The 22,752-nt window shown below is 48.8% G+C and overlaps 1 protein-coding gene across 4 annotated transcripts in view; it reads right to left on the bottom strand.

Annotated features, from left to right (window-relative positions):
* Window positions 1-22,752, bottom strand: part of St8sia5 (ST8 alpha-N-acetyl-neuraminide alpha-2,8-sialyltransferase 5) — a 69,183-nt gene that overhangs the window by 8,050 nt on the left and 38,381 nt on the right. For 2 of the 4 annotated variants that reach the window (XM_028871971.2, XM_028871973.2), the window contains 4 exons: window positions 22,469-22,561; window positions 9,565-9,651; window positions 5,335-5,482; window positions 2,408-2,520 (listed from right to left, as the gene is read on the bottom strand). In XM_028871971.2, the coding sequence (XP_028727804.1) occupies window positions 2,408-2,520; window positions 5,335-5,482; window positions 9,565-9,651; window positions 22,469-22,561 (441 nt within the window). The remainder of the gene's footprint in view (window positions 1-2,407; window positions 2,521-5,334; window positions 5,483-9,564; window positions 9,652-22,468; window positions 22,562-22,752) is intronic. The other 2 variants (XM_028871972.2, XM_028871974.2) reach the window with 1 other exon arrangement.

Raw genomic sequence — 22,752 nt, 5'->3', positions numbered from 1 at the left:
GGATAGAGGTGGGAAGACATCTTCTGCCGAGGGTGGAGAGACTCCTTCCTCAGTTGAGATAAACCCTTGAGAATCTGAGGGTTCAAAGTTCTCAGTTTTAGGAAGGTTCTCTCACACATTTACATCCCAAGTTCCAGGACCCCCTTCTTTATCAATTAATGTCATTCCCTTAACCACTGACACCTTCAGAAGAGGGGACTTGAGTTTTCGCTGTAATGTAGCCAACCTTATAGTGAGGGCTTCAGATTGGTTTTCTACAACTTGAGCTCTGAGGCTGCTAGAGAGAAGATTCTCTACCAGGGCACACTTGGGAACCTTTAGACTATTCATGTGCATCCAGACCCCATCAGTTTCATTAGCATCATTGTTGTCCTTCCCATATTCTGAGATGCTACAAGTTGGTTAATTTTATCACAGAGCTCATTCTTTTCCTTTGTCAGTTCATCCAGAGGTGCTAGGGACAACCACCCAGCATCATCCTTGTCCTTTTTTTCCAAAAAATTGTCCAAAGTTTTACATACAGAGTTGCCAAATCTGTTGTCTCTCACAATTGGTGAATCAGGATAATCAAATACATGTCTCCTTAAGTTTATAAAATAAACTTTTTAAAAAGTTTTTTTTTAAAGTTCACACCTTGGGCTTTCAGTATTCCCCAAGCTTCTAGAAGAGGCTTCAGTAACTGTGGGTGTCGGCAAATTGGAAAACCTATTCTAGATACTTAAAATTTTCATCCTTGTATATCTGTTGCTCTAGAACCACTTCTGGTCCCAAAATCTGTATTAGTGAGGTTCATATACATATTTATGGGAGTCACATATAAGTTTATGGAATTTATTAGAATGGCTTACAGGCTGTGGTCCAGCTGTCCAGCAATGGCTGTCTACCAAAGGGAGGTCCAAGAATCCAGTAGTTGTTCAGTCCATGAGGCTGATGTCTCAGCTGCTCTTCAGTCTACACTAGAATCCCCAAGAAGTAGGCTCTAATACCAGTGAAGGGATGGACTTTCCAGCAAACAAAGAGAGCAAGCTTCCTTCTTCCATGTCCTTTGAAAGGCCGCCAGCAGAAGGTGTGGCCCAGACTGAAGTTGAATCTTCCCGTCTCAAAAGATCCTTATGAAAAGTGGGTCTTCCCGCTTCAAATGATTTCATTAAGAAAAAAAAAAAAAAAATTCTCACAGGTACTCAGTTGCTTGGGTTTTAACTAATTCCAGATGAAGTCAAGTTGACAACCAAGAATAGACATCCCCAAAGGAGAGAGGAAGCATGTAAAGCGGGTGCGGTGGCACAGGATGGCAATCCCAGCACGCAGGAGGCTGGACAGCAAGATGGCAGTTTGAAACCATCCTGGGCTACTTTTTGAGTACTTGTTTCAAAAACAGGAAGGAAAGAGAGGGAGGAAGGAAAGATGGGGTGGGGATGACAATAGAACCAGAGAGAGAGGGGAGAGAGAGAGAGAAGGAGAGAGAGAGAGAGAGAGAGAGAGAGAGAGAGAGAGAGAGAGAGAGAGAGAGAGAGAGAGATTGAGCAGGAGACGCTGCCGTGCTGGTGTGAGCAAAGGACGCAGGCAGCGCCTAAAGCTGGAAAAGCCATCAGCCTCTCACCTAGAGCGTTCAGGAAGAGACCAGGTCCTACTGCCACCTTAACCGTATCCCACCAGGACATCTCATCCCCAGAGCGGGAGACCTTAAACCCTGTCTGTTCAAGCCACTGGCTTCCTGGTAGTTTGTCATAGTAGCAGGAAGAAATTCCTACAGCCCCAAATAAGGCAAACTGAACAACAGAGTGTCTATGGTTCCAGTCCCCATAAGACAGACAACCTAGCTGACAGGTGTCAAATGTCCCCTGAGAGTGACACCAAATTCTTTAGGAGCCTGGGGAAGGGTGTAGGTGGTGGAAGAGCAGCCAGTGCTCTTAACTGGTGAGCCATCTCCCCAGCCCTGGAAGCTTTCATTTTCAATTCATTCTCCCTGCCTGGGCTAAGGAGGAAAGTAAGGATCCCCACATGAAAAGAGGGGAGTGCCCCATAAGAACGGAGAAATGCAAAGACCCCTCGCTGGCTCATTTAGAGCCTGGGTGAAGTCACAGGCATCCCTCCTCCCACCAGAGTTTGCAGTGGGGACAACCCATGTAGGGAGTGGGAGCTTTGGGGTCACTGCCAGCTCTACAGGGATGTTAGTTTTAGGGTCTCCCATCCAGAATGCCATTAGCCTTTCACATACCCCATTCTCCATTTTGAAAAGTAGAAACTGGGACCCCAGAGTCCATAGGGCTGGAAGCATAAGAGGTCCCTGAATCTCGAAAGTGTGCTTAAGGTGGCAGCAGAGCACAGGGATGGGGGCAATGTGGGGGAAGGGCTCAGAGAGGGGGGCCACGGAGGCAACAGATGTACCTCCAGGCAGCTCCCTTACCGGAAGACAAAGTCGGCACTGTTGATCTCCTTCCCGCAGCCGCTGTTCTTCAAGATGCCTCCATTGCCCACCACAGCACACTTCTTAAACTGAGATCGGTAGTAGGGCATTTCCTGAAGAGGTACATGCACGGTGTCACAGCCAACGCCACGCCACGCCACCTTCACCTGAGGCTTCATCTCTGCCCCCCCCTCAAATATCCCCTCTATGAGCTCTACCCAACAAGGCAGCCTTGTCCTGAAGGTGAGAGACGAGGGAGCCCAACTTACAGATGTGGAGGGGGAAGAAAAGGCTTGCTGCATTGGGTGACCCCTTCCATTGCTGACACCAAGGGGTCTGCAGGCCTGCTTTGCCCCCAGCACCCACCAGCCAACCAATTGCTGAGGGTCCCACTCTGCATCAGGAATTGGGCTCAATCAAAAGCAGCTGTCATGGCCCTCTGCGGCACACTTGAGTCTGTGACCCACTTCCCCTGTGGGGACAGGTCCAGGGTGCCAGGACAGGGAGAGCACTTCAGTCTCAGAGGCAATAGGGGGAGAAACAGAATGAGCCACAGTAGTCCTAGGAAAAGTCACTGGGGGTTTCTTGTGTTAACCACGAGTGTGTCCTAGACGTGCAAATGAAGGACTATTTGGAAACAGCCATTTCTAGGCTCCATCTAACAGCCACAGAATCAGAATCTCTGGGTGGGCAAGAAGCTGGAATGCTGACCCTTTAAAGCCCCAGAGACACCACTATGCTAAGGAAAGCTGCTGTGTGCCATGACTCAGGGGCTAGAAAATCATGGCCATGGGCCACATCTGGTCTACCGCCATTTTTGTATGGCCAGCAAGCTGAGACTAACATTTATTTATATTTTTTAAATGGTCTGAAGCCACTCCAGTAAGACGTGTGACTTGTGAACATCACATAAACTTTCTGATGTCTGTGCCACTGAGACAAAGCCTCCTTCTTTAGTTTACTCATGATCGTGGCCATTTTCATGAGGGGACCACGGTGGCAAGTGGTGGTGGTGACGGTGACAAGGCTGTTTACTTATCTGGTCCTTCCCAGAGAAAGGTGCAGAGACCCTGCTGTGTCTCCTGACCTCAGCAATTCATGCCCTGGCTCTCCAAGGACCCACAGGCCGGCCCAGGCTACGTCACATGCTGCTGTGACCTGTTTAAGATGAAAGCTTATCCACCACCCACCTCGAACACTCACTTGGTGAAGGCAGTTCAACACCAGCACTGTGCTGTACCTTTGGCTCATTCCCTGAGACCACATCTTGCCATATCACTCTGGTACCAGCAATGGGACATACAGAGAGATTCTTGTTTTATCCTGTTAGCACCTCCCCTGACCCGCTAAAACATGCAGGGTATCCTGGAGCTCGCCTTCCAGAACATAGCCATGGACACACCCTTGCCCCCTGCCTCTCTGCCAAAGCCACACCACCCCAATACCACAGAACCATCTGAACCAGCCAAAGGCACAATTTCTGTATCTTTTTCCCCAAGTCCAGAACTTGGAGCTGTGCCAGCTGTCAGACTCAGTGATCTAAACGGGTCATGAATGTGGACCCCCCTCACTTGGTAGCCCATGGGCAGGGAGCTACTATTGCTATCACTGACCAATCCACCTTCATACAACATCTCCGATATCGTAGATGTAGTATAAGCAACCAAAGCTAAGACTGCTCTGAACCCCAGTGTCATAGATAGAGACTAAAATCCTAATGGGAGAAAAAGATCACCCAAGTGCTACACTAACAACTGGCCAGGCGAGATGAGCCCACTGGAATAGTAGTGTCAAGTCTGTTGTGGAAACTAACCATGTTCTAACTGAGTCCCACAGCACAGAAGAGAATTCACATTGGATACTACAGCCTGGTCAAAAGCTCATGGCTGGGGAGGTCTTAAGGCCCAGGGAGGAATCTGTAGCAGTTGACATACTAAATGGACATGATGTGCCCATCAAATAGCCGTCTAAGAATTCCACGTGTCCCTAAGTATCTCTGCCAGCTTTGTTCAGAGAGATTCCTTTTGCAGTGGGCAGTGTATGTCATCTCAGATATTAATAACTAGACAAAGTGCTGAGAATAAGTGATCATTTATGGCCAACCATAAATGGGACATCCATATCACCTTCTCCAAATCTCGGGGAACATTGTGGAAAGGGGAAAGGGCACTGTGGAAGAGCCATAGGACAGGGTGGAGTGTGGCAGAATGCTGTCTTCTGGGCATCTGGTCAAGGCTTGATGGTGGCACTCTTGAATCTGCAGTAGCTGTGATTATCATACGAGACTGGACCAGTCGACATGCTGTTATGGAATGGGGATGGACTTACGAGCCCCAGCCCTCCCTGAGGATCTATAGGTAGTTAATGGTTGCTAGGGATGGAGAGATATTTTCTTCAGCAGGGTGCTCATGGGAAAATTGCCCATGCTCCTGTATGCAATTCCAATAAAACCCATTGAATTACTGAAGAAAAAAGGATGAGAGGAGAGTGATTGGGAATGGAGGGGCATGGGAAGGGAACAAGAGAAGGTGGTGGTGGGAAGTGGCAGGAATATGATCAAAATACATCATAGCCATGTACGAAAATGGTGTAATAAAACCAATCATTATGTATAACCAATAAATGCTAAGAAAAGGTGTTCTTGCCAACGACCCCAAGGTTATCTGATGTGGCTGACATTCAGGCCTGGCTCCGTGCTGGGCCTGCTTTCTGGTGCTCGCATGCTTCCAGTGTGTTTTTCTCTTGTGCCTGACTCGGGATCAAGCTACAATTCATCCCTCTTCTAGATAGCTGTGGAATGTCCTCAGCACGAATTTTAGAATTTTAACTAGGCAGAACTTTAACCTCTTTTTGCCCCAAATCATATACCCATAGCTAGTTGGCATTGACCACCAGCTCCCTCCCAGACAACCATGTTGGGGGCGCACCTTGGGAAACATTTGGAAGATCTCCTGATTGATGTGATAGAAGCCACTGGACTCCACCTCATACCTGAGATTCGTCTCAATTGGAGTGTTCTTCTGGGTGGTGAAGAGAAAGCCAGGGGCGTTGCAGCACCTGGACAAGGTGGACCTGCTAGGCATGAAGATAGGGTGACACTTGGCAGAGCTTAGAAGGGCCCCTTCTTTCCATCTCATTCCCATGCCCACTTCCTCCCCACCCCCTCAGCATCCCCCCCTGTACCTGGGCCTCTCTGTCTCTCTAGGACCCAGGTTAGCTGCCCATGGGAAGGCTCTGGCTGCCACACTTCCATGATGGCTCTTGTCTTTGAAGGCTCTGGCACAGACTAATCACGTGCTAATCACCTGCAGTTAGTTCTCAAAGCTGCAGCAGCTGCAGCAGCAGCCTGCCTCGCTGCCAGGGCAGTTACGTCATCACCTGTCACCAGGTGCCTTTCAACCCCAGCTGTGTGACATGTGCACCCCTTAAAAGCGCCCAAGCACAGCTTGATCTCCTGCCTCTCTTATTCCTCGTCTCTCCCCTCTTCTCTCTCTGTTTGCCTGCCTCTCTCATGTCCCCACCCCAACACAGCCTTTCACTCTCCCCCTCCCACCTCCCCCAATAAACCTCTTGCACCAACTCTGTTGTGCATGGCATTTTTACTTGGTGGCATACCTTGGCGGGGCCCGCTGAAAGGTACCCACTTCACCTTACTTTCGGTTTTTGTTTGTTTGTTTGTTTGTTTGTTTGTTTTTTTAAGTCATTACACCTGCCTTCTCAGGCTGGGAGGAAAGCCGGATACCAGGTCCTATACCTCTCTAAACCTCACCTAGCTCTCAGCACAGACTTGTACAAACCACCCTGTGACGGTCACACCAGCCAGGCCTTAACCAACGCCCACTCAGTGACAGCAAGGCTCCCCCTCAGAGTTCAGTGCTCTGGGACATGCTCTTCACCTTCTCCCCTCCACTCATCCATCAACCTGAAGCCAGAGCTCTTTAGGGTCTCGGCCCCCATGGCTAACACTCAACAGAGATTTCCCCTTACCAAACTATAAGCCAAGCGTGTATGGTCACCCAAAGTGTCGTGTCAGACAGTCAGAAGTTGGCTTAGAGAAAGGGCAGGGGCAGAATGGGGACACTGGGTTGGTGCCAGATGTCTTTCTCAGAAAGTGGAGCATGGCTCCTGAAAGATGTTTCAGGAATTCAGTATAGAAAGAAAAGAGGGAGGGAGGAAAAGAGGGAGAAAGGATGGAAGGAAGGAAGGAAAGAAGGAAGGGAGGGAGGGAGGGAGGGAGGGAGGAAGGAAGGAAGGAAGGAAGGAAGGAAGGAAGGAAGGAAGGAAGGAAGGAAGGAAGGAGAAAAGGTCCTGACATTTTTGTCTCAAACACACTCAAAGCTGAGCTGAAGAGGAATTAAAGCTCAGACACCAGATTTAAAATAATATAAAATATGTAATAAAAAGCCCGAGGGAAACGGGGCTGTTGAAGCAACCTGTTTTTCTCTTCTTCAGGACTTTCCAAGAATGCTCTTGAAAGGGTTAACTCCTGGGCAACCTTGCCCCTGCTTGAAAACCTAATGGGCTCTGCCTATGGCTGTGGGCACAGATCACTGCCTCCTTGAGTTAGACTAGAGTACACACAGCCCCAGGCTCAGTCCCCTGCAGTGTCCAGGAAGCCCTGGGAGAATGGACCTCCTCCACAGAGCCCTGTGATGACCCCCCACAAAGTCCTGTGAGCTCTCTCCCTCTCCCTCTCCCTCTCCCTCTCCCTCTCCCTCTCCCTCTCCCTCTCTTACACACACACACACACACACACACACACACACACACACACACACACACACAATCTTCCCTCACACGCCCCCACACATTCCCCAGCAGGCTCAGGAGGTCTGGAGTACACACAGCTCCAAGCCCAATGCCCCCAGGGTCCAGGTGGCTCCTGCTACCAATGACCACTGGCAGGTCCAGGAGGAGGTCTGGAGTGTTCTCATGAGCTCTGAGGTGGAAATATGAGTTAGCACTTAGCATCCAGAGGCCTGGACTCTGTTTTCTTCTCTGTGGCCCGAGGCTGTGGGTCCCAGGCAAGTGTCTTTCTATTCTAGGCCTCAGTTTCTTCATATATAAAATGCAGGGGTGGCCCTTCTGTTTCTGACCCTCTATAATTCTGTGACTCCAGCTTGTCTGAGCCAAAAGGTTAAATGTAAAGGTTAAATGACCTTTTTTATGATTTCACATCTTGCTGAGAAATCTTTACTGGGAAACCTGCTGGCTGCTAGTCATAGAGTAGCCTATCTGTGGAGAATTGGATTTTAGAATGTGACTAAGGCTTCCAAAGAAAGGCTGAAGCCTGGCACCTGAGGAGCCACAGGTCAGCATTACAAACCGTTGTCTGAACCCTTCAGCTTTGTAAATGCAGAAACAGTCTTGTCTGCCAACTGGAGAACACCCCCATATGAAACAAGCCGACATGCGCCTAGTTTGTGAACCAGAATGGCAAGTTTGCAGCAGCAGGATGGAGGACGGCTCTCCTGTACCTGGAATGCCAGTACCTCACCCCTGCACGGCACCAGGTTCCCACCAACCTGGATGGAGGAGCATTCCATTTTCCAGAAGTTTGAAGTGAGAACAAACAGAGGCAACTAATGGTCCTAAGGCCTTTCTGTCCGGAACACAACAAGGTCCGATGGCACCTTCTTTCCCCACACCTAAGTCCACTCCACATCCTTAGCCCGAGGGTCTATGCTCCCCACAGGGCTCTCTGCTCCCCACAGGGCTCTCTGCTCCCAATAAGCTCTCCCCCACAGCCTCACCTCACAGAGCTGGCTCACAAACGGAGCTCTGCGTTTCTATTGATTTATCTTGTCCTGTCATGTTAGCATTGTTTTTGATGGGAGTCCCCCCTGTGAGACCTCTGTCCCAATTCAGCCTGACCCACATCCTGGCACACCTCACTGGCTCATTCTGTCCATGCTATTGATCAGCATCCACGTGTTCAAGCCTCTCCTGCCCTGGGGACATCTAGAGGGAAGAACATAAAGGCATACGTCCGGGGGGGAGGGTGGGGGATAGATCCTGGGTCTGTTCGGCATGCTCTGACCCTTTGCCCAGGCCCACTAGAACTTTCAGGGCAGGTGGATCTCCTCAGACCAGGGCTAGAATTCTGCAGCTTCCTTGGGGCTTCTCATACCTGCTCACTGGGGCTCATTATATCAAATTGTTATATTTCTAAAAGTGTGAGGCTTTATACTCCTATCCCTACACACCTGTAACCTCAGCACTTGGGAGTGAGAGGCAGGATTAGGAGTTTGAAGCTAATGTAGGCTGCACAGTTAGACCCTGTCCAGACAGAGAAAGAGAGAGGAAGGGAAGAGAAGAAGCGAAGGGAGGTGGGGAGAAGAACAGAAGAACAGAGCAAACTTCCTGGCCTGGAATCACCACGAACTGAAGAAAGTCTTGATAATGAAAGTACAAATGCTTGGTGACGCCCACTCTCGACAGCCTCCTTTACAGGGTCCCTTCATGTCAGTAGCTCCTCAGGACATTTCAACTTGAACCCGAGTGGCTGAAACCCAGTGTAGACACCAGTCGCCAGAACCACATCAATTTCCTAGTGTAAGGTCTACCTGCCCTGGAATGATACCTCAAGCTGTCGGTAGGCTAGCAATGGAGAAAACTCCACAGCTCATCATTAACGAACAAGCAGTTATGGATGTCTCTCATCTGTTTGGTTCCCACAAGAGCCTGGAAATACAGCTACTGCCTCTTCCGGAGCTTACTATCTGTTCATTGTGGTCAGAGAGCAATTTAAAAAGTCAACCACCAGGCTCAGATATCAGGCAGAAGCATGATGGACATGGGGCCCTCTAAGAAGGTGGGCAGAGCCACTGTCCCAGGATGGGGAGGTGGGGCAGTGAGACTATAAGGGCTATGGAGAGATCTTAAGTGGGTACCTCCCTCCTAGGAGCCTTAGTGAACACCAGCCTGAGCTAGACGTGACAGCCCCAACCTTGTAAGGCTACGCACGGCAAGGACCACAGCAAAGCATGGGGGGCCATTGGCTGAGCGGGAGCTGGCCTTGCTCACATGCCTAAGGCCCTTGGGGCCAGCTCCAGGCGGATGCCCACTGAGAACCAGGTGTTACAGATGATGGGTATTTGGAGAGGTGCCAGTGGGGACCCATGCCACGAGGTAGGCAGGCAGACGACAATGCATACTTGAACAGGTTGGCTTCAGAGGTGTCCATCGCCCACTTGCATATCTGGAGGCTCTTCCATCTGTCAAACAGCTCAGACTGCTTCACCCTGTGGGAGCAGCGGGAGGAGATGAGAAGGTCAGGTCGCACCATGTGCCAGCCCCTGTTTCCAAAGGCCCTCCCCTCCCCCACCCCTGTACGCCAAATCAGAGGCCGGTAGGCTGCTTTCCTTATCCTTGACGTGAGGTCCATTCCTGAGGGAAGCGCAGAAACCCAAGAGCGGCCCTTCGTGTGCAAACTGTGCAGAGCCAGCCAGCCCTTGGCCAGCCACTGTCCCCTACCTTAATCTTGCCTGGATTAGGCATCAGACCTGAGCCTTAGAGCCAGCCCAAATTATTCAAGCTAGCTGATCCTAAGCCTACCTCCCAAAGACCTCACCCGGGCTTGCCCCTCACTCTTGCCTCTGGTGGGCATGGAACTCCACCCTACCCCACCTGGTATGGCCATGCACGGGTGCTGTGTTTCTCGGAATCTCCCGTGTCCGGCTGTGGGGGTGCACACCTCTAACCCCAACGCCCAGGAGACAGAGGCAGGAAGACTACGCATTCAAAGCCAGCCTGAGCCACACAGTGAGCCTGAGGCCAGGCTGCACTACAAAATGGGACCCTGTAACAACAACAACAAACAAAAACCCCACACTCCCACACACACTCACTACAAACCTACATTCTTAGTCATCCCACATCTTAACTACTCTCGCCTCAAGCAAGTAGACCTCTCCTATGTGCTTCCCCTCAAAGGCTGGCACCGTCCTCCTAGAAACCACAGTCTATAAGTGAAACAAGACCACTTCCAAATCGGACGTCTGCCCAAACCATGCACTGCGCACAGCACAGGCTCATGACCATGGCACCCCCTTTTCAAGTGTAGGTCAGGAGGAGAAGAGAGACTAGCCTCTCTGAACACCTCCAGGCCTTACGATGCTGGCTGTTCCCAAGCACCCTCAGGGAAGGGAACAACGTCTAAATAGACGGGATTCTCCCTTGCACTGAAACCCACAAAAGAATTAGTATGTAAATAATAAATTTATTAGTACACATTTATAATAGTACATTCTGATAAAGTTTCGGTACTGGCAAATGTAGATACTTGATAAATGTGGTTGGTTTGTTGAATGAATGAATGAATGAATGAACTAAATCAAAACCAAAAATGATGGAACTGAGTGTTGTGGTTACACATGCTTGCTACCTCAGCACTTGGAAGGCTGGTATAAGGGGACTTCAAGTTTGAGGCCAAATTGGGCTACATAGCAAGATCCTGTCTCAAAAAGACTAAAGAAGGAAATCCTATGGAACCTGAGGGCTGCCTCTGTGGAGAAATGTTTCGTGTGTGTGTGTGTGTGTGTGCGCGCGCGCGCGCGCGCGCACGCGCGCGCATCTGAGGATAACCTGGGCATTATTCCATCATGCTTGGGTGCTATATATCTTTTGTGTGTGCATATGAGACAGGGTCTCTCCTTGACCTAGAACTCGTTGATTAGGCTAACGTAGCTGCCAGCAAGCTCCAGGGACATCCATCTCTGCCTGTGCGGCACTGGGATCACAAATGTGCACCACCAAACCTGGCTTTTTAAATGCTCGTGCCCCCTCCTCATGCTTGCAAGGCAGGCACTTCGATGGCTGAGCCATTCCTCAGCCCTGACATCAGGCCTTGGAGCATCAAGTTTTATAATATTCTGTCCCAGACCCCTTGAGACAGCATCTAGAAGTTGCCAGTCACTACCTTAAATCTGCAATTACCTTGGATTCCAGAAACAGCAGAGCCTTGGTGGTGAATCTCCTTAGGAGGGGAACCAGGGCTGCCCCCTAAACAGTATCAATCATCTGAAAGACTCCAGGCTTCTCCCACAATCGATCCATGACAAGCAGGACCAGAAGTGAGGTAGTGATCAGACTGCTTATTCATACAAACCTCTCGACTGACCTCAGCTCTTCCTCTGTTTAAACCCATGTCAGAGCTCCAAAGATATGCTAAGATGCTCATGTCTTCCATTTCCCCAGTACAATTAACCTGGGCCATATTTATTAAACTCCCTTCCTGTCTTTCCAATATTACTTGGTTGGATTTTGAGGGGAAATGGTTGGGCCCAATCTGTTGGGAGCCCCTCCCCCAAGTCAGGGCCACATCCTGGGATGTCAGCACCACACGTCTGCATGTGCTGGCTAGCTTCTGTCGACACAAGTTAGGGTCATCTGGGAAGGGGGAACCTCAACTGAGAAAACGCCTCCATCAGACTGGCATGTAGGCAAGTCTGTGAGGTATTTTCTTGATTGGTGACTGATGTGGGAGGGCCCGGCTCACTGTGGATGGTGCCACTCCGGGGCAGGTGGTACTGGATGATATCAGAGAGTGGGCTGAGCAAGCCATGGAGAGCAAGCGGGTAAGCAGTACTCCTCCATGGCCTCTGCATCAGCTCCTGCCTCCAGGTTCCTGCTTGAGTTCCTGCCTTGCTTTCCCACGATGGTGAACCTGGAACTGTGAGATGAAGTGAACCCTCTCCTCCCCACGCTGCTTCCGTCCAGTCTTTATCACAGCAATCGGCAATGAAGTGGGGCGATGTGCCAACACCAGCTGTCCTCACCTCCTGCTCACCTCTCCTGTTTAGACAGGGTCTAACCTCGGAGGCCACACACGGCTCCAAGCCCTCTGTCCCACCCACCTGCTTCCGTGGTGTCTCCACCACCTTCTGCTCTTCTTAGTTATTTCTTCCCATTGCAGTCAAGATGTTCCCCGTTCCCAGGCTGTGCCACTAGGGACAAGTCACTCCTGAGTTCCTGTGTCTGCACGTGTGGAGTGAGCTCCCCTAGCCCTTGTCACCCCCTAAGAGACTCTCCTTATTGTCGCCAGGTGGTCACATTTCCTCATAGTGTTAGCTGCGGGGCGTTTACCCACCAACCCCACAGCTCCCCTGAGTGTTCTTGAGTGAGAGAAGCAGGAAATATTAGATAGAAGGATTTAGAGTGTGGAGATAAACAGATAGAAAATAAAGGATAGCCTCGAGAGGGCCTGGAACCTATTCCAACGGGCCATGACTGTCTCTGCCCTAAGGTATTTATAGAGACACCAAGGGGTGGAGCAAAAGACCTCCCCCTAGCACAGCCAAGTGCAGACCATCTCAGACACCTGCACTCAGGCCTGTGATCCAATCATCCCTCTTTATTCAGACCTGCTGGGTAAAGCCACTAGGAACCTGAAAATCGGCTCCCACAGTTAGCCCTTTGTGAATGGGACACCAAAGCAGATCAAACAAGAGGAAAATACGTACAAGGGGACCTGCTTCCCAAAGTGTGTCCCATGGAACTCTAGCACAGTTTAAAAAAATTTTTTTAAACCCAAATATATTTATGGCCAAATGTATTTGGAAAAGCTGAGTTAAAGTCTAGTACTTTCTTTTACTCTGAGAATTCTCAGCTCATTTAATATATTCTCCTAAATTGTTTCTTTTCAAGAAAGGAATATTGCACACAGAGATACTGGACCGTGGGAGCCTTATTTCTGCTGAAATCTCACAAGCACTGGGGACACAGGACAGAGTGTACATTGCACTCCGGCACAGGCATGGCCAGGACTTCTCTTTCCTAAGGTAAGCAATGTGCCTCTGCTCAGTGTCCTAGCTGGGGCCCTTTAGCTACCCACAGATCCAGGGCTCTTAGAAGGTCCCTTAAGGAGGTTCCTCCAGCTCCACCATGGGTGGGAAGTGACTAGCCCCCAGGAGCAGAGGGTTCACCTCTTCCTTTAACCAGAACTAGTAACATTTGTCCCCAAACATGGCCAACCACTCACTGCCTACAGGGAGGACACATGGCAGATGGAGGAAGGGGTAAATGCAGGACAAATAGATGACGGAATCCAAGAATTTGGTCTGAGGTGAAGATCAGACACTTCCTAACCACAGAACGCTGTGCCAGGTATTAACTCTCTGAGCCTCAGTTTTCTCATCCATGATCATTTTTTTAAAAAAATAATTTATTTTTATTTTAGGTGTATGAGTGTTTTACCTACATATATGTATATGCACTGCATGTTGGCATGGCCAGAAGAATTCTTGGAACTGGAGTTAAGGACCATTGTAAGCCTCCATGTGGATGCTGGTAACTAAACCCAAGTCCTCTCTGCAAGAGCAGCCAGTGCTCTTAACCATCTCTCCAGCCCCTTGTAGACTGTAAAAGTTATTAAATAAGATAACACAATCACAAACTGGGCAGGTGCATGGCGCACAGGAAGTGGCCTAGGTTGTTGTTATTGTTGAACCGATTTGACTAGGCTCTCTCCTAGCCCCTGTACTTTTTGTAAAGCCTACACACTCTCTTTCTACACCATTGATCTTTCTCCCTATATGATAAATACCACAGGGCAGGAATCACCCTGAGTTCCTCCTTAACTCTGCACTGAGATACACAGCAGGTTTTGGAAAGAATGAGTTGAGTATAGTAACAGACTAATGAGTTCCCTGTTGAATCTGAGTTCAAATCCACTCTACTTATCAAACACCTCTACATGGCCAGACATACAAATACAGTAGTAAGCACAGCATCTCCCTACTTGTATGGAGATTCCAGAACAACAACAAAGACATGTTGGAAAGAAATATAGACTGCCTTGTCTGGGAACGGTAAACATTATGAAGAAAAGTAGAGCAAAGGATTAGGGAAGTGACTTTTCCCTCTTGAGGAGGGATGCTTTACACAGAATCTTGAAATAATGTAGAGTCACATGACTATCTGGGGAAATTGTAGCTCAGTCAGAGTGAGTACAAAGGCCCTGAGGCAGGAGCATTCTTGGTAAAGAAAGCCTGCCGAAAGCAAGCCTTCTTGTAGCTTTCCCAAACCTCCCACAGCAGCCCCACCCCCTCAGCCCACAGGACATCAGAGGAGAGGTGCTATCACCCAGCAGCACCCTGGCTCACCCACTGCTCTTCTCCCCTTCCCTCCCACAATTCACAGCCCCCTAGAGCAGGATCCACTATTGACTCACACACTTCAGAGAAACGCAGTTCTGCCAACAGGCCAGGCCAGGTGCCCAACGTTTGACTGTCCTGAGCATCCAGACCTTATTCCGGATATTTCCTATGCCCTTGTCACATCCTAGACCAAGGTCAGAGCTGGACACCCAGCCTTGAATTCTGGCTCCATCCCCAACTCACAATGTGACCTGGGTAAGTCATTTAATCTCTCGGGAGACTCGGCTGCTTCATCTGTGAGGTGGCTCTTGCACCCTGGGCGCTGCACATCTCAAAGGTTGTTCGGGAGAGCAAATGGAGTCACGTGTATAAAAGTGCACTATAGGTTGCTTTACTGATTCAGAACCATCTTCACCTTAAAGATGAAGGGCTGACCCAAACTGTCTCTCCTTTCTCTCATGGCATCACCAACATTCCAGAAGAGAAACAAAATCATTCAAACTTACCAGAATAAACAGAGTGACAGGGAGGGTGTCTCTGTGGAAGAGAATTCTCAACAGGCCCACAGAAAAAAGAGGGGCTGAGTCAAGGACAGGACAACAAGGTCCCCTCCAAAAATTCTAAAACCAGGAGCAGTGGGCAGGGGCATGGCCCTAAAGACGAGAATCAGTTGTAAGTGACCATGAGCCATCAAGGCGTGGCTGGAGATCAATGTTGGAGTACAGGCCTAGTCTGCATGAGGTCTCGGGGTAGACCGACCTCCCCCTCCAGAACTGAAGAGAGAAAGCAAAACAAAACAAAAAAAAAAAACAAAACCATACAGTCCGATCCACACCCTGCAGCTCCCCCAAGCAAGCATTTGGTGTCAGATGAAGAGAGCAAGGCAGGGACATCAGACAGTCCTTCCTTCTAGAGCCCACAGCACCCCCAGTTAAAAACATGGGCATCCTGCAGCACCGTCTCCAACATCTTCAGATACAGAACCCCTACCAGCTTTGAACTGTTTTCAGTGTGAATATGATCCTGCAACCAAGGGTAACTGAACCTACCTGGAGGGAAAAGAACAAGATGAACTGTCAGGCTAAATGGCCATAGAGAAAACTACTGCAAAACAAGAGGCCAAAAAGACATCCTTGATCTCCCCAAAGATATCCAGGACAATGCCACATCCTGGACAGTGAGGCGAGGGCGCTCTAAGAACAAAGCCCAGGCTCTGGGCAGAGAGCGTGGTAAAGGAACTGGGAGATGACTTTAAGGAATTTTACCAGGATGAAGAAGCAGAAGGTGGAAAGAGAAATGATGAAATTAAAAGATGCACAGAGACCCTGTCTCAAAGAGATACGGGGGAGGGGGGGAAGCAATTGAAGAAGACATCAGACATCCATATCCACACACAGAGAAAGAACTAGAAAGTGAGAGCGGGGAGAAGGAGGGAGTGGGGGAGAGAGATCATTTAGACAGGAAAGGACCCGAATCCTCCCCTCTCACCCACTGCTTTCTGGGACTTGACTTGAGAATGGGCAGGAGTAAGGAGAAAAACGTGAATCATTGCTGGGTTCGAAACAGAGGCGAGTCCAACCTTAAAGGGAAGAGGTGATCTTAACAGTCTTGTCTTTTGTGGTGCAGGGTCTGGAGACACTGTCTGTAGTTGATCAAAGAAACAGATCACTTAGGGAACCCATCCACAGAAGAGCTAGAGCTAAACAGTGTAGTTTGGATTAGTTTGTTTTCTGTCATTAAAACAAAATACTCGAGGCTGAGTACTTAAAAAGGAAAAGATCTATTTAGTTCATAGTTTTAGAAACTGAAAGTTCCAGATCAGGTGGTCCCATTAGCTTTGCCTCTGGAGAGGGCATCAAATGATGTCACAGGACAAGGCAGAAGGCTTAAGAGAGTTAAGAGGCAGATTTAACCTTTTGTAACAAGGTAATGTGTGTGTGTGTGTGTGTGTGTGCGCGCGCGCGCGCGCACGCGCGCGCGCATGTGCACATTCAGATGCACAGGCATGTGTGTGTGTGGAGACCAGAAGTCAGCTGTCTTCCTCAGTCACACTCCGCCTCATTTTGGGGGACAGGGTCTCTCACTGGACCTGGAGCTCACCAATTCAGATAGACTAGTCAGTCCAAGGAGATCCGGGGAGCTTCCTGACCTGCCCCTCCAGCATTGGGGTTATAGGTACATACCACCACACCTAGTTTTTGTGGATGCTGGACATGTGAACTAAGCCATCATGCTTGTGTGGTGTTACCAACTGAGCCATCTCCTCAGCCCTGCAACCTAGTCTTGAGGAAAGTCACTCATCCTGAGAGACCATCTTTAATCTCTACTAAGGGTGATGCCCCCAATGATCTAATTGCCTTCCTCTAGGCCTCACTTCTTAAAGGTCCACCATCTCAAGTCTCTAGCACATAAACCCTTGGGTGCAAACCACATCCAAACCACAGCACCCTTAAACTGAGGAAATGTGAAGAGGGGTCTGGGCCTGAGGGAAAGAGGTGTGTTCCCACCTACCAAAGTTGAAGATCTATGAACGTGGTTGGGGAGGGGGATGATCCCCACCAACAGGCATACATTACTGAGGAGGGTAGTGGCAGAACACAGAAGAAACAGCTGAGAATCCAAGGGAATGATGTAACATGAATTGCTAAACAGTCTCATAAATCGAAAACCCGGAGCCAGATATTGGGGTGAAAGCTGAAAGGTCAGAGAAGCAGAACAGCCAGCCACTAGCTTACCTCTATGAAATCCTCAGCCTAAAGAGAGAGACTTCCTGTTTACTCACGCCCTATATACCCTTCTGTGCCTACTTCCTTCCTGGTCCTGGGATTAAAAGCCTGTGCCACTATGCCTGGCTCTGTTCCCAGTGTGGCCTTGAACTCACAGAGATCCAAATGGATCTCTGCTAGGATTAAAGGCATGTGCTACCAACTGCCTGACCTCTATGTTTAATATAGTGGCTGGCTTTGTCCTCTGATCCCCAGGCAAGTTTTATTGGGGTGCATAATATATCACCACAGAATGGAGCAAGGGTGACAAGCCTGGGTTGGCCCTGGATTTTTAGTACTGTAAGCTTTTGTGATTGACCTCATCACACTGATAATCTCGCTGCCCTCCCTTAGTTCCTCCTTGTCTTTCAGGGCCCTATTGCTGCATTTGCTAACTGTGTTAGCACGCCATTCTCATCCGCTTTCTCCACCCCCTTGTTCATTGCATGAGTACACACTGAGTCCACACAGTGTCTGAGATCCCTGAGTTCAGGGCCTGACTTCACTGAACCTTGACCTGGCAGAAACACACAGACTTTTGAAAGCCTTCTGGACCTGAGCTTCAAGAGGCATGGAGGACCTCCCAGTTCAGAGAGTGGGGCTTCCTGCCAGGGCCATGGCTCCATGCCACTCTGTTTGGCCTCATTGCTGGACTCTGCACCAAGTCCAGCCCGGCAGGGTGGGGAAGGAAGCCAGGGAGGCTGGCACAGGACTTCTCAAGCAATACCCCCATGTGGGTGTGAACATGGCAGCGGCCGAAGGCTTGACTTCGAAAACAGAGAGATGCTCAAATGACTGGAGTCAAACATAAATAATTTGAACAAGGATCAGCAGCTGACATTGTCGTGACAATCAGAGTGATTCCCCTTATTTCAGACACTGTCGGGAAACAGGGCACTCTCCTTCTGGGGGGTTTTCTGGCTGGTTGATTTTTACCATTGATTTGAGAGATTTTTTTGGATCAAAATTACTTCTACAGGAATCACACATCTCCTTGTGTCCTCAGACAAAATGCCTGCTGACACTCTGTGTGCCTGAAGGGATATGTGTACATCCACCCAGCTGCCTCCATCCACAGATGGGATTTGACCTTTTCCCCATTATTTAGGTCAGTCCTGCTGTGATGCATGTTGTGGAATGAGGCTGGAGCTCAGCAAAGTCCAAGAGTGCCCAGGTGATATCAGGACTACCTGGACTTAGAAGCCAGCCTCTGAGCTCTCTGATCTCTCCCATGGAGGACCCACAAACCCTCAGTTTGGAAATTCAGGAAGGGAGGGACTGGGCTTGTTCCCTGACACACCACAGACTCACACAATCAGCACCCTGTGAATGACTTAGTATTGTCTTTACTCCTTCTTAGACTTCCACAACTCAAGTCCCCAGATAGGACAGCTGTCATGGAAAGAACAGTCTAAGCCAGACTGACTAACCTGGGGCTGCTGGGATTGCTGTTTATCCCAGGATTCCATCCTGAGGAACGAGACAGGCATCCCCAAGACAGAGAACTAATGCAACCACGGAAAGACAAAAACACCACCAAAAAAAAGAGCCCACGACCAGCAACAAGCATGGTCACAGGCACAGGGAAATCCAAGATTGCTCTTCACATCTCCGAAAATATTTGTCTGTAGGTTCAAAGCAAAGTATCTTGGAAATTTCTCATCCGGTATCTAAATATCTGCTGTAATGGGAACTATTATCAGCTGAATTGTGTCTCCCCAAAACTCATATGTTGAAGTCCTGACCTCAGTGTGACTGTATTTGGAGAAGTGATCTTTAGAGTCAAAACTAGTGGGCAATGAAGTCACTGGGGTGCTCTGGTCTGTACAATGTGTTCTTGTAAGAAGAGAGTAAGACACAAGACACAGACTCTCAGTGTGGAAGGATGACCTTGAGCAAGCCAGAAAGGGGGGGCCCTACGATTCCTGCTCTTCATCTTCCTGCCTCTGGAACAAGGAGGAAGAAATTGACTCATCTGGGGCTAAAGACGTGGCTTGGAAGTATAAGCACTTCCCATGCAAGTGTGAAGAGTGGAGTTCAGATCCCCAGAATTCACTTTAAGTGCTGGGTAGGCATGGTGGCCTACCTATGCTTCTAGCCTCAGAAGGCTAAGACAGAGGATTCCTACCGCACACAGGCTAGCAAGACTAGCCATATCATTGAGTTCTGGGTTTGACTGAGAGACCCTGCTTCAATTAATAAGATGGAAAAGCAACGGAGGATGATTCTTGACATCAACACCTAGCATCCAATGTGCACGCACGCGCGTGCACAAACACACACACACAAAGAAAAGAAGAGAAGAGAAAAGAAGAAAGGAGAAAAGAAGAAAAGAAAAGAAAAGAAAAAAGAAACTAAATGACTTGATCGTGGAATTTTGTGGTGATGGCCCCAGAAAACTGATGTAGGAATCAATAACATCACATAGAAAATTAGGTAGAAGGATGGGAAGTTATGAAGACAGCCAGGTTATGTGCTTTCTCTGCACTTCCTGTCTAGACCTTGAAGCAATCCATGGAGAAATTATATTTTCTAATTTAAAAGTTAACTGTCTTTCCTTTGAAAACGCTGAGAAACACTGCCAAAAAGAGTTCTCTAGGATCCCAGTCAAGCATGTAAAGGCCTCAAATATTTTAATTCTGAGAAAAGATAAGCAAGGGCCTTCTGCTTCTGAATTTAGCTACCAACTGAGGTCTGGGTAGGCGGCGTCGTGTAACTCCTAGGAAGCATTCCAAAACATCTATCAGTCCATACTCCTATGAACTGCCTAAAATCCTGTCCACACCGTCTTACGGTCCTCAGAAAAAGATGTAGGTGCACCATGACTTCTCCGGTACCACAGCTTCCATTTTCCCCTCACATGCTGACCCACAAGCTGCTCTAGTCCTGCAGAGCCAGGGTCTAGGAGGGTCCTTCCTGTCTCAAGGTCTCACACAAGCTGTTCCATTTGGGATCTCCTTGGTCTAGTTAACAACTCTCACCCCACAGACCAGAACTCTCTCTGCCCTTCCTCAGCAAACCCTTGGCTGGCATCACCCACCTTAGGTCAAGTTCCCCGTTACTCTAAGAGTTTGTCTCCTAAGAGTTACTCATGTCAGATTCCCCCCCTGGGCTGTGGACTCCCTGAGAGCTGGGACCACAGCGGTGTGTGCTCAGCCCAGGGCAAAACAGACAACAGGAGACAGTCTTTATCCATATCTATCTCAAGGCCTCACTCTTGGGACTTCCAGCAGCTACATATGGAATCTGCTAGTTTGGACCTTATATGTCTCCTAAAGGCCTATGTGTTGAAGGCTGTTTCTTAGGAGTCTGCTATGAACCTTACAGGTCTCCTAAAGGTCTATGTGTTGAAGGCTGTTTCTCATGGTGATGATATTGAGAAGCTGTGGGATAAGCTTCTCAATTTAGGAGGTAAAGGCCATGTGGAAGGTCTCAAGGTCATTAGGACTGGTCCTTGAAGGTGCTGGTAGGAACCTGGTCTTTTTCTCTTTCTGCTTGGTCATGAACACAGCAGCTTTCTTCTCCCTCCTGTTCCCTGGGATGGCAGGCTGCCTCAACACAGCACCAAAGGCCCGCTCACCTCCAAGTTATTACCTCACGCACACTATAGTGGTGGAAAGCTCACTGACACAGAGTCTGTGTGTAACTAAGAAAAACTGCTGTTGCCATAGAAAAAGAAATGAAAGGAAAGAGAATGGAGTGCTGGGGAATAATCCTCTTGTACACTGTAAAGATTTGTCACTTGAATTGGTTTAACAAAACGTGGATAGGCCAGTTGCCAGGCAGGAAGTATAGGTGGGGCAAATAAACTAAGAATGCTGGGAAGAGGAAGGGCAGAGTCAAGTGCTACAGCCAGGCACAGAGAAAGCAAGATGAGAAAGCCATACTGAGAAAAGATACCAAGCCACATGGCTAAACATAGATGAGAATTATGGGTTAATTTAAAAATAAGAGCTAGTTAGTAATAAGCCTGAGGTAATGGCCAAGCATTTATAATTAATATTAAGCCTCTGAGTGGTTATTTGGGAACTAGCAGGTGGGAGAGAAATGTCTGACTATGGTGGAGTACTCATGCCTACTGAGTGCCAGTGCCACCCCAACCCTCTAGTTGATGCCTGCTATCTATTTCATAAACTGTTTCCGCTAGTCGGCAGCAATGCCTGAGAAGTAGGTAATGCCACCTCCATTTTATAAGGTAGGAAAGGCTCAGAGAAATTAAGTAATTTGCCTGGTAATTAGAGCTGGGCAAGACCCAGAATCAGCTTTCAGTGCCAGGTCTGCCTGAACCCAAAGCTTATACTTTCTCCATGACCCACACTACCTGGCTTCTAGCTGCTAGCCATGGTCAGAGACCTTGGAATCATGTCAGGGGGCCATGAGTCCATAGAAGTATCCAACATTACCTCTGTATAAATTTTATTTTGTCCATGTCCAGATATAATTGTTTCTAAATAAATCCAGACCCTGATGTAACTACTATCACCCAGATCCCTCTAGGTAGGTCTGCTGGATTCCTGGGAGTCATAACAAGAGAGAGAAGACCCAAGTGAATATCTAGCTATGAGGCTCAGGCCTTCCTTCCGCTGGCTGTAGGAGCACTGTGGATGATGGACTGTGGGATGGGATGGAGTAGGGGGTGCTCCTCTGCCATTTCTATAAAGGTGTGTTGAAGGAATCTCCACACAGAGCTGTTGTTATGCACCGATGGTCTGGAAGGACATACTGGGCTTTGAGGAACTAGAACTTGATGTCTGGGTGAGAGAGATATCACCACATACCATTTGCAAAACTTGGATTTTGTATCACTTAAATAATTAACAAATCAAAATGTTCAAAGAAATTAAAATTGTAAATAACAACATCAAGTGGACAAGGCTTAACCCAAAAGTGCAAAATGCTGAATTTCAGGTCAGGCACTCCTGGGCCTCTTGGATTTCTACTCAACAGGAGCCCTGCAATGATAATTGAGGAGGCTGGTAACTGAGCTGAGGACTTTCACACCCAGTCAGCAGAGGCAACCTGGCAAACCTGGTCTTTGCTATAAAACAGCTCCCAGGGCTTTCTAACGCCAGCGAAAGATCTAATTCCCAGGTTATGATGTCTACCTTGTGTTTCTTGTTTCCTTTGGTTCTGGGGTCTCCCCACCCACCCCACCTCCACATGCCAAGTGTACCCACTCCTAGCCCAGGCACACTCACATGGACAGCACCTTCACCTCCAGGATCTCCTGCCTCAGCTCCAGGCATCTCGTGGAGTTAAATTCTAAAGGCCCCTTGTAAAATTCAAAGTACCTGAGAATCAACAGAGACAAAAATTATACAGAGAAACAGACTGGCTTTTCTAGAACCTGCCAAGGGTCCTTCTGAGAGAAGGAGCTCATCCTGGTCCAAGAAATAAAGCAAACCAACCCACCCCATCACAGGACCCAGGAGGAGGCTGGCCCTAGGTAGGAGCAACCATACTGTATGTAAGCATGGACGGG

This window comes from Peromyscus leucopus, chromosome 19 (assembly GCF_004664715.2).
Source record: "Peromyscus leucopus breed LL Stock chromosome 19, UCI_PerLeu_2.1, whole genome shotgun sequence".
In the NCBI taxonomy this organism is placed as follows: Eukaryota; Metazoa; Chordata; class Mammalia; order Rodentia; family Cricetidae; genus Peromyscus; species Peromyscus leucopus.
Note: the sequence above shows the minus strand (reverse complement) of the source record. Positions and strands in the feature narration are given on the sequence as shown.